General features: G+C 38.9%; 1 protein-coding gene and 1 long non-coding RNA gene across 3 annotated transcripts in view; one reads left to right on the forward strand and one right to left on the reverse strand.

Moving 5' to 3' along the window:
• baz1a (bromodomain adjacent to zinc finger domain, 1A) overlaps positions 1–12731 on the forward strand; it is an 87909-nt gene that overhangs the window by 68843 nt on the left and 6335 nt on the right. The window contains exons 25-27 of the mRNA XM_063050125.1: positions 1954–2444; positions 9308–9462; positions 9797–9884. Coding sequence (XP_062906195.1) covers positions 1954–2444; positions 9308–9462; positions 9797–9884 — 734 coding nt within the window. The remainder of the gene's footprint in view (positions 1–1953; positions 2445–9307; positions 9463–9796; positions 9885–12731) is intronic.
• LOC134347742 (uncharacterized) overlaps positions 1–12731 on the reverse strand; it is a 93246-nt gene that overhangs the window by 62547 nt on the left and 17968 nt on the right. The window lies entirely within an intron of this gene.

Below are 12731 nucleotides of genomic sequence, written 5' to 3' on the forward strand. Positions count from 1 at the left end.
GAATTTTGATCAATTTAACTGAGAATTTTTATTTGTGAATCACATGCTCCTTTTTTCCCGCAGCAGAGCCCCAAAAAACAGGGAAAATTGTAAAGCATGAAAAACTCAATTCAAAAACTAAAATGTCAGCTGTTCAAAAGTATTCATCCCCCTTTGCTCAGTACTTAGTTAAACCACCTCTCACAGCTACTACAGCCAGTAGTCTTTTGGATAAGTTGCTATTAGCATTGCACAATGTGATGGGGCAAGATTTGCCCATTCCTTCTTGCAAAATTGCTCAAGCTATGCCAGATTAGTTGGAGAGCGGTAGTGGACAGGAGTCTTGAGGTCTTGCCAAAGATGTTCGGTCAGGTTACGGTCAGGACTCCAACTAGGTCACTCAAGGACATCAATTTTCTTCATTTGAAGTTACTCCATGGTTGCTCTTGCTGTGCACTTTGGGTCGTTGTTCCTCTGAGAGACAAACTTCCTCCCCAATTTAAGCTTTCTGGCAGGTTTTTATCCAGGGTCTTTCTGTATTTAGCAGCATTCAACTTCCCATCAATCTTGATCAGATTTTCAGTCCCTGCTGCTTAAAAGCTTCCACCTAGCATAATGTTACCTCCACCATACTTTACAGTAGGGATGGTGTTAACTGGCTGATGTGCAATGTTAGATTTATGTACCACTTGGTGTTGAGGCTAAAAAGTTCCATTTTAGTTTCATCCAACCACAAGACCTTTTCCCTCAACTTTTCAGCATCTTTTAAGTGGCGCTTTGTAAAGTATTGACAGGTATAGATAGTTTTTTTTTGCGCCAGGATTTCTTCCTTACCACTCTTCCATAAATACCCTTTTTGTGCAAAGCTTTAGAGATTGTGGAGCCATGAACTTCATGTCCAGTTGCAGCCACTAACTTCTGCAGCTCACTCAGAGTTACCATTGGCATCACAATAGCCTCTCTTACAAGTGCCATTCTTCTCCGTCAATTAAGTTTAGATGGGTGGCCTGACCTACGCTGTGTGGCTTTGGTTTTGTATTTTTTTTCCACTTTCACGATGGACTGTACTAAGATAAGTTCTGAGGTATGTTCAGTGCCTTTGAGATGGTCTTGTCCCTTTCCCCAGATTTGTGCTTCTCTGTTATCATTTCCCTGAATTGCCTTTTATCTTCATTTTGGTTGGTCTGTTGAAAATCAACCATACTGTTGGCCTTACAGAGACGGGTATTTATTATGAATTCATTGAAAACAGGTGATCCTCCAATTTTCTACATCAACAAATTGGGTGAGTTGGTATGGTTGTATATTACACCTGAGGGAAGTTAGCATAGGGGATGAATACTTTTTTAGCCTCACAGTATTGGTTTTTAATTTTTTGTTGAATTGTTCACAGGTTTTTAAATTTTTCTTTTGATTTGGCATAATGCACAATGTTTTGTAGATCAGCTCAAAAAATCCTACTTCAATATATATCTTAAATTTAGAAAATGAGACAGTAAAATGTGAAAATAATTGGGGGCTGAATACTTTTTTAAGGCACTGTAACAAAGGAATAGAAGGTGTGTCTGAGCTTGGTAGTATGTGCTTTCAGGGTTTTGTATTTTCTGTTCAATGGGAAAGAGACGAGATTGTTTATACTTCAACAGTAAAGCAGCAATCATAATCATAGATCCCATCAGTGGGTCTATGGGCAGTGTCCACTGAGGGTAGGCTGGTTTTCATGATAAGTTGTGCTAAGCTGTGTCCACAACTCTCTGCAGTTTCTTACAGTTATGGGCTGAATGTTTGCCTTGGAAGTTAATATTGGGATTATACAAGTAATGTTTCTGAATTTCATTGCTGAATATTATCTAAAACAAATATAGACATTCTAACTGCTTGTGTTTATACACACCCCAACATTTCAAATATACTTTAAATGACTGTTTCTTTTACACAAATGCTTTGAACAATATGTTCTGTTTCCTTCACTAGTCGCCCACGAAGAGGAAGACCTCCTTTGAAACTACAGATTAAAGGCAAAAGGGGTAAATCTAGCACTCCTAAAGCAGAGGTTACTCATCGAGCAGGTAAAAGGAAATATACCCCTCGCAGTCAGTCAAATACTCCGAAGTTAACAACATCTTTTGGTAAGAATAGTGGCAGAAGATTGGGAAGGAAGCCTAAATCTGCACCAAACTCTGAAATAAAACCAATGTCCAGATCATTTCATTATGCTAAATCTGACCAAACAGACGAATCCTTCAGCGAACTGGTACGTCCCCGTCGGCGACGGAAGTATCGGAAGTTTATTACCAGCACCCCTGACTGCAACACCTCAGCATCTCACAGTGTTGACATTTCTGAATTAGACATCTTGAAGGATGAACCTGTAAGGAAAAAAAGGAAGTATACACGTCGTATACATCAGAAACCAGCTCAAGTGATTAAAACAGGAAGAAGAGGCAGAAAGCGCAAATCTGAAGGTAGGATTTTTTTTGCATTATGCTAAAAATCTGATCAGTCATATTAAACTTGGAACACTTGTCATGTTTCACTGTTTGGTTAATTATTTGCAAAACACTAAAAAACCATGCTTTCAAAGTTAAAACTCACTCCATGGAGATCTTTTAGGGAAGAAAATAAGTATTACAGAATATTGAACCATGTAATTTGAAAATATAGTTTGGTGATATAGTAAATCTACCATTACAGTGCTATAAATGCTGCCAAAAGAAGAGATTTTTGAATTTGTTGCACTGGGGAAGAATATTTATAGAAATTGGGGAATATGACTTGGTACAGATGTAGGAAGTACATTTTCTGTATTAATGCAGCCGGAGAGGAGGACATTCTGAGTAGTAGTTGGTTGACAATACCATAGGGTTCCTTAGCAGAAATTTAAGAATGAGCAGGAGGGCTAGGCTGGACATGTAGAATCAACTGTTGGGCAGTGGATGTCAGGATTATGATGTTTTGTTTGAATTTGCTCAAGTAACAAACTGGAATTAGGAGTGTATTTTTGTCTAGCATCTTTGAAATTCCCATTGTTACTCTTTTTGTTTTGACCTGAGCTACCTAGTAGACTCAAATTTTCCTTGGCCTGAGCAATAATTTCCTCAGTCAGTTTTTTTTTTAAGTAAATAAAATCTTTGTGGGATGGCAGGTAGAATATTATGTAATGATTTTATAAAAACTCTGGCCTGGTTTCTTTCTACCTATGATAGCATGAGAATGTTGAACAGTCATTAATTAGTTTTGCCTTTGCATCCATAACATGCTATTTCTTCGGCACTTAATAGCGTAATATGACTGAGACGTCATACAGAAGGAGATCTTAGAAATGAAAAGGCTTAACTGGTTATTGCTGTCCCTTCACAAAGGGACGTCAAAAAATTCATTTTTTAAGCAGAATACTCCACAAATGTGCTCCAGATTACCTCATTTGTTCATGATTTCAAGAGGAGTCAGGAGGTTCTACCACATTTGCCTTTTCTGCAAAAAAAAATTATTTTTACTGTTTACTGTATCACTCTTCACCTTCTCCAGAACCAACATGTCTTTTCGTAAGTGGTATCTAGTACATGAAAGTAATCAGTACTCTGTTTTTGATACTGGATTCCTAGAGTTAGTTTATACTGTATTTGCATCTCTCTAGTTATCATAAACATGAGATTCTGCAGATGCTAGAAGTCCAGAGCAATACACACAAAATGCTGGAGGAACTTGGCAGGTCATGCAGCATTTATGGAAATAAATAAACAGTCGATGTTTCAGGCTGAGACCCTTCATCAAGACTGGACAGGTAGGGGAAGATGAAAGAAGTGGAGAGAGAAAGAGGACTGTGTATCCCCTATCACCTTTTTTTTACCCGTCCACCGCCCCCCCCCCCCCATTTTTATTCTGACATCTTCCCCCTTTCTTACCAGTCCTGAAGAAGGGCCTTGGCCTTAAACTTCAACGATTTATTCATTTCCATAGATGCTCTCTGATGTGTCGAGTCTCACCAGCGATGTCTTACTGCTGGCTTGTCTTCCATCAGTGATCATTTGTCTGGTGCTATTAAATAACTTTTGCCAATTCAGTCAGTTTGAATGTATTTATTTGATTCTTATTTATCTCGCTGCTTGTCCTATTGGCAGTTTTTTAAATCATCCATCAATTTGGAGACTATAAACAGGTATTTTGTATGTGCATTAAAAAATTTTTGACTGCTGCATAAGGGCACTGAAATAAAAGTATAATAAAATAGCTGTTGCAAAGAGTTAAATCATTAGTTTACTTGGTTAGCAAAATGTTGCGATCATGATCAAAAGGAAACCAGACCAAAAGAAGTTGGGTCTTTATTCTTTGGAACGTAGAAGGTTGAGGGGGGACTTGATAGAGGTATTTAAAATTATGAGGGGGATAAATAGAGTTGACGTGGACAGGCTTTTTCCATTGAGAGTGGCGGAGATTCAAACAAGAGGACATGAGTTGAGAGTTAAAGGGCAAAGTTTAGGGGTAACATGAGGGGGAACTTCTTTACTCAGAGAGTGGTAGCTGTGTGGAACGAGCTTCCAGCAGAAGTGGTTGAGGCAGGTTCAATGTTATCATTTAAAGTTAAATTGGACAGCTATATGGACAGGAAAGGAATGGAGAGTTATGGGCTGAGTGCAGGTCGGTGGGACTAGGTGAGAGTAAGAGTTCGGCATGGACTAGAAGGGCCGAGATGGCCTGTTTCCATGCTGTAATTGTTGTGTGGTTAATTAAACAAGTACAATATGGAGCTGAGAAATATTTCGAAGAATTTGAGAATTGAAAGAGTGGTCATAAATTTGGAGGAAAAGCATGGTTGTAGAAAGAAACCATGAATATATGAGTATTGACATGATGAGATTTGGGCAAGTAGCAGATTACAGGGGTGATTGATAGATTTGGGAGAGTCTCATATGGAGTATTGTGAAGGTGCATAACAAGTCCACAATGCCCAGGAATGAGAAGGCTACAGAAATTGATGAGTACAGCCCAGTCCATCACAAGCAAAGCCCTCCCCACCACTGAGTACATTTAGAAGGAGCTCCACCACAAGAAAGCAGTGCCCGTCATCCAGGGCCCTGACCATCCAGTCCATGCTCTCTTCTCGCTACTGCATTCAGGTAAGAGGTACAGAAGTCTTGGGTCCCATGCTACCAGGCTCAAGTACAGTTGTTATCCAACAACTATCAGGCTCCTGAACTGGTGTGGATAACTTCACTTACCACAACTCTGAACTCTATTTCCTGAGAAGTTTGCAAAGATTAGGCATGACATCTGAAACACTGAAAAACTTCTATAGCTGTGTGGTGGAGAGTATATGGACTTGCTGCATCACTGCCTGGGACATCCCTTTGTGAAGGAACATCAGTAAACGATCAAGCCTTTTCATTTCCAAAATTTCCTTCTGTATGGAAACAGTAATGCCCTTGGACAGAAAATCCTACAAAAAGTAGTGGATACAGCATAGTTCATCACAGGTAAAGCCTTCCATGCCATTGAGCACATCTATATGAAACACTGTAGCAGGAAAGCAACATTCATCAGGGATCCCCATCACCCAGGACATGTTCTCTTCTTGTTGCTGTCATCAGGAAGAAGGTACTGCAGTCTCAGGACTCTCACCACCAGGTTCAGGAACAGTTATTACCCTTCAACCATCAGGCTCTTGAACCAGAGGGAATAACTTCACTCAAGGTCACTTGCCCCGTCACTGAACTGTTCTCACAACCTATGAACTCAGTTTCAAGGACTTTTCATCTCATGTTCTCAATATTTATTGCTTATTTATTTATTATTATTAGCTCTTTCTCTTTGTATTTGCAGAGTTTGTTATCTTTTGCACATTGGTTGTCCATCCTGTTGGTGTGGTCTTTGATTTTATTATGGTTACAGGACTTAAGTATGCTTGCAAGAATCTTGGTTTATATGGTGACATATACATATGTACTTTGATAATAGATGATAAATAATAATGAAAAGGCTTCTCTAGGTATTCATACCCCTTCCAGAGATTGAGATTCAGTTCTCATTTTCTTAGGAGCTCCTTGAGGTCAAAGGTGACTGGCTTTACTCTAATTCTATTGGCTTTGAAGTGTCTTGAGACAAAAACAGGCAACTAAATTATTACTGTGGGTTGGGGGTTGTGTTCTTTGAAAGGTCCCTATCACAGTTTATTGTAATATGTAGTTGCATCATCTGCACGTGTGTCAAGAACACATTGGAGGGGGGAAGATTTGTTTATTTTTTAATTTTATCCCATATTTACATTTTTGGTCAGTGAACAGCCATAATAGGGAGGCTCACATGTATAGGTCACAAGTGTGGTAGGAGATGTTGATGAGCTGGTATGGGAAGTGGTGTGCATTTTCTCTAACTGTTGGTGTCATCCTCATGTGTTTCACAGTCAGTTAGGGTAGCACAATAGTCTAGCAATTAGTACAGTTGCTTTACGTTAGTGATCGGAGTTCGATTCCCTCCACTGTCTGCAAAGGGTTTGTATGTTCTCCCCGTGGCTACGTGTGGTTCCCCCGGATGCTCTGGTTTCCTACCACATTCCAAAGATGTACAGTTAGAGTTGGTGGCCATGCTTTCTGGGCTGCTCCCAGCACAATCCTCAATGTGTTGGCGGTTAATGCAACACTATGCATTTCATTGTATGTTTCAATGTATGTGACACATAAAACTAATCTTTAAAATCTTCAGGGATTCCCACGATTTGGTGAGAATATTGCTCTTTATCAAGGGGGTTTTGAGATCATCTTACCTTCTAGTAATCCCTTACTGTGATACAACTCAGGTTGCCTGTTTCAGCAGTCCACCAGACTTCTGAATAGGGTCATAATAGAAATTGAGCCAATTAAGCCAGTCAAATTTGAATGTTGTCACCTGTTTGGTTCAGCAATCTTCATTGCAAGTAGGACTAGTGAAGTTAGGAGGTTCAGCAGCCCATTGGTTACTGAACTATTAAAATATCAAACAAATGTTAGATTTGGAGAACCATTTTGAATGGGGTTTAGAAAGGGTAAAAGCAGCAGTAGCTAGTGGAGATGCTTTTGAGCTGATGTAAAAATTCTGAATGATAAGGCAATTGATGAAAAACCCAGGATTAAAACTTTTTTATTGAAATGGGCAGTAGGGTTAATGGCAAACAACAGGAATTCTGCAGATGCTGGAAATTCAAGCAACACACATCAAAGTTGCTGGTGAACGCAGCAGGCCAGGCAGCATCTATAGGAAGAGGCGCAGTCGACGTTTCAGGCCGAGACCCTTCGTTAGTCCTGACGAAGGGTCTCGGCCTGAAACGTCGACTGCGCCTCTTCCTATAGATGCTGCCTGGCCTGCTGCGTTCACCAGCAACTTTGATGTGTGTTGTAGGGTTAATGGGGTCACTTTTGTATATCATACACAAAAAGAGGTGTACAAAGAAATAATTAAAGGAGTATATGAAATGAGAATAACAATTGAAGTAAGATGATCAAGAGTTCCTTGACGCATAGGTGAAAGCAAATGTCTGAGTGAATGAATTCCTCATCAGGTTGGGAAAGGGAGGATAGACACCAGGATAAGGGAGGGAAGATAAAATGACAATAGAAGTGAGTGGTATGTGAGAGTCATTGTAATTTATCTGGGGGAGAAGGGGGGAAATATGGGGTGAAGAGAGAAACGAAGGGGATTAGGGAAGCATTAAGAAAGATGCTTAGTGAAGTAAAATGAATGAGGCATTCAAAAAGGAAGCAAAAATGACGCAGATATATATGAAAGGTCAGCCTTCTAATCAGTTTATTCAGATATCTGGAAGACTGACAAGTCTCTGTGGCTGATCAAGTTCAAGGGTGATTTTGCTGAGTGAGAGGCGGTGCGCTGATCTGGCAGTCTGCAGTAGAGATGACATGAGGGTGAACGTGGCATAAGGATAAGATTACACTCTAAGTTGAGTTTTGGAGAGTGAGCTAAAAGTTATCAAGTCCACTTATCTAATGGTCTGAGAAATAGGGAGAGTCTGTTAATGATGATCAGCATTTAAATTGTTAAAGTGCACCATAGCTGAGATGTGGAGAGAACATTTATAGCAATAGGCCACTTTTTTATATAATATAAATATATATATATCTTCACTCTTTACTGCAAAGATTAGGAGTTTCTCTTTTGAAAGACTTTGGAAATTACTGCATTACCTCCATTTTAATGTTGAGATTTTATACCTGCACATTAGTTAGAGCATACAGAGGCAACTTGGCCCAACCAATTTGTTGCTTAACTTGCATGTAAAGAAGCTCTTCTACATCATATTATTCAGCTTGTTCCATGTTCAGGAAGTCATTTTTTTTCTTTCTAGCTATCCAATATGTTTAAGTGTTGATATAGTTTGTCTTGACCACTGAGCCATTTCTATTGCTGGCAGCTGTTTCGTTTCAAGGTCTCAGACCTGTGGTATTCTGTTGCATTCTCCCCAACATTTTTGCAAATTGGAACTTTTTCTTTTAAGTTTAAATGCTGTTCCAATTTTAACCTATTGTTCTGTACTTTTTTTCAAAACCCTCTGATATAGTACCCCTGGTTTGTCAAATCACGTGACATTTTGTGTTTATTACAGAAATGAGCATCCCACCTCATCATAAACACAATTGACCAAATCATCCTTCTCCAAAACCTCCCAGCTGAACGTGTACACAACCTGCTTTGATTTTTATTTTATCTAATTGTAATCAGGGAATTAACCCCAATAGCTGCTCTTCCTTTACCCATGCTGTTACTAGTTATGTCCCACTAGAATTTACTCTTGGCTCTCTTCCTTTGTTTTATGTCTTTATACTCTTCTACCAGCAACATTATCTAAAAGCGTGTCAGTTTTTACATGTAAACTTGGCTATATATCAGCATTACCATGACCTGATTTTTACTGTTTCTCTAAATTGTAGTCTACTTTGTCTATTACTGTAAACTGATAATTATCCAAGTACATAATAGGATGATGAATGCCATTGGCTTAGCTTGCCTCTTGGAAACTTGTACATTTATTGCACATAGTGTGATGGATCATTGTGTGCCATGTTCAAAATATTTGCTCAAATGTCCAATTTTTTTGTTATACTTAAAATTTCTGTTTATTAAAGTATCATGATACTCGTGAGGTAAATATGAAACCACTAATTATTGAATTACTCAAAAAGCTGATTCATAAAATTATTATACTTTTGTGGATACTCTGCATAATCAAATACTAACGTAATTTATTAATCCTTGTCTAACATTTCCTGAGCTATGAAATAAATGCAAAGCTCAGCTTGTGTTCACATGAATTTAAAGCTACAATTTTAATTTCTTTAAAAAGATGCCACAATACAAGTACCACAGGTAACAGGGAACCGGAGGAGTTCAAGTCGGCACTCTGGCATGCATGAGCTTTCTCTTTGTGAACAACTGATAGTGGATTTAGTACGGCATGAGGACAGTTGGCCATTCCTGAAATTGGTAAACAAAGCTCAGGTACACAGAAATACATATTTGTTGATGCAGTTTGTTATAGTCTGTGAAAATGAGGATTAGACCAGCTGTTCCTCAATTTATGAAAAAAATGCATTCCTGAATAACATTTTATTTAAAATTTTGTATGTCAAAGGCTGAATGAAATTGGGCATTTCAGTAGAAATGTTCCAATGTATAAAGTGGATTGTAATTACTTAGTGGAAAAAAAAACTTTAAGCAATTCTTCCAGTATGAATTGAAAACTTGCTGCAATGTGTTTTTATGTCTTAATCAGAATGTATACGTATGGCCAAGAACTAAAATTTCTCTAACAGTACCTTTATTTTCTTTACAGGTTACTGACTACTATGACATTATTAAAAATCCAGTTGCCTTAAATATCATACGGGAGAAACTAAACAGATGTGAATATAACTTCGCATGTAAGTTTAAGGCTTGCTGTGGGTTTACATGCTTTCTTATTGTCCTGTATTTCAAGTAAATGCCTGTGATTTGTTTGCTTTTAGGATAACCATAATTTTCATTAACTATCCAGCAATAACACTCTAAATCTGTGCTGTAAGAAATACTTGAGCTGCAGACTTTGATTTAGCCATTTTCTCTTGACGAGGAAAGGTGGGATCATTCTAAAGACCTTGTCTCCTTCATTTGTGACCTAGCCAGCCTTGGGACTTTCTTGATTGCAGTACTAACTTCTGACACTGACTACAATTTACTTAATCTGAAATACAACAGAAAATTAGATTTAAGTTTACAGTAAAATTCAGTTCATCTGACACACTCAGGATTTGGATGACGCCAGACTGACAGATTTTTCAGACTACAATGCAATTTCAATTTACTCCCCAAAACACTTGATTTCACTTTTAAGATACTGTCCAGTAATGTAAATAAATGCTCTGCAGAGGTTTAACATGATATAGGTTAGCACTCCTGTGCAATTAAGAGGAAGTGTAGGCCTATTAAAGTGGCCGACTTTTGGGGGAGATTTTTTTATCAGAAACACTGTATCCTTTCTCAAGTAGTATTAAAAAAAAAATTCGCAGCACTACTTGAAAGCACAGAGAGGTTATTTTTGTTCTGTTATTAGGATGTTGTTGCTTGTAAATTGTTTCCATGTTAACATCAGTGACTGCGTTTTGATCAAACTAAAGAATGCAGAGGAGTTTCCAAATTAATTTGAATCTGTCTTGCTAACTCAGCATGTACGAAGACCAGAAGTTCTCATTATTTTGAGAAAATTATATCAATGACAGGTTGTCAATATTGTCTGTATGACTGCACAGTTCCAGAACATAAGAGGCATTGAAGCAAAGCAGAGTTGTGCCTAAATTTGCATATTATCATGTCAAAGCACTTTACAGTGCCTATAAAAAGTATTCTTCCCCCCCTCCCCCCAGATCTTTTCATGTTTTATTATTTTACAACATTGAATCACAGTGGATTTAATTTTGCTTTTTTTAACACTGATCACACAGAAAAATACTCTTCTTGTCAGTGAAAACAGATCTCTACAAAGTGATCTAAATTAATTACAAATATAAAACACAATAATTGATTGCATAAGTATTCATCCCCTTCAAGTCAGTATGTAGTAGATGCACCTTTGGTAGCAATTACAGCCTTGAGTCTGTGTCAATAGGTTTGTATCAGCTTTGCACATCTGGACACTGCAACTTTTCCCCATTCTTCTTTACAAAACTGCTCAGGCTCTGTCAGATTGCGTGGAGGTTGTCAATGAACAGCCCTTTTCAAGTCCAGCCAAAAATTCTCAATTAGATCAGGTCTGGACTCTGACTTAGCCACTCCCATACATGAACTTTGTTGTTTTTAAGCCTTTACTGTGTGGCTTTGGCTTTATGCTTGGGGTCATTGTCTTGTTGGAAAAACAAATCTTTTCCCAAGTCACAGTTCTCTTGCAGACTGCATCAGGTTTTCCTCCTCTGTATTTTGCTGCATTCATTTTAGCCTCTACCTTCACAAGCCTATCCTATGGCCAGAAACGTTAGCCATCTCTGCTCTGCCATCATCCCCAGGCAGTATCCTCCTATAATCCACCTGGGCAAGCTCCTCTCATGCCACTGTAATTCCCTTTTTTCTATTCTGATTCTTGATATATATGACTTGTGCTTTTTCCTCTCAAATTGCAGTATGAATTCAATCATTTGACTACTGCCTCCTAAAGATTCCTTTATGTTAAGCTCCCTAATAGGATCTGGGTTATTACACAATACCTGATCGAAGATGGCCTTTCCCTGAGTAGGACCAAGCACAAGCTGCTCTAAAAAGCCATTTCATTGGCATTCAACATGTGTTGGCACCTGGCCAAGTAGTTAAGGCATTCGTCTAGTGATTCGAAGGTTGCTAGTTCAAGCCTTGGCTGAGGCAGCATGTGTGTCTTTGAGCAAGGCACTTAACCACACATTGCTCTGTGATGACGCTGGTGCCAAGCTGTATGGGTACTAGTGCCCTTCCCTTGGACAACATTGGTGGCGTGGAGAGGGGAGACGCAGCATGGGCAACTGCTGGTCTTCCATACAACCTTGCCCAGGCCTGTGCCCTGGAAGCTTCCCAACGCGTAAATCCATGGTCTCATGAGACTAACGGAAACCTATATATAAGACATTCAACAAATTCCCTCTCTTGAGATCCCACACTGATCTGATTTTCCTTATCCTCTTGCATATTAAAGTCCCCCATTACAATTGTGACATTGCCCTTATTACGTGCCTTTTCCAGCTCCCTTTGCAAACTCAGCCCCACACCTTGGCTACTATTTGGAGGCCTATCTATGATTCCCATAACGTGTTGTTTTTTTTTAAAAACCCTTGCAGTTTCTGAGCTCCACCCACAAAGATTCAGCATTCTGACCCTGTATCACCTCTTTCTAAAGATGTAATTCCGTCTCTTACCAACAGAGAGACACCACTGCCTGTGCCTTCCTGCCTGTCTTTTTAATACAAAGTATGATGTTAATCTCCAAACTATGGCCTCCTTTCAGCCATGACTCATTGATGCCCACAATGTCATACCGACCAATCTCTAATTGCTGTACGAGTGTCCACTACATTCTGAATGCTACGTGCATTTATATATAGGAGCTTCAGCCCTGCATTCTTTGCCCTTTTGAATTTTGCCTCTGGTACAATTTAACTCCTTGCTCTGTCTGCATTTGTACCCAATCATTGTCTTGTCTTTCCTTACATTCATGTTACAGCCATTATCTACTTGTAAACCTACTGGCTCATCCTAGGCTCTATCATACTGGT

Source organism: Mobula hypostoma, chromosome 1, assembly GCF_963921235.1.
Source record: "Mobula hypostoma chromosome 1, sMobHyp1.1, whole genome shotgun sequence".
Lineage (NCBI taxonomy): Eukaryota > Metazoa > Chordata > Chondrichthyes > Myliobatiformes > Myliobatidae > Mobula > Mobula hypostoma.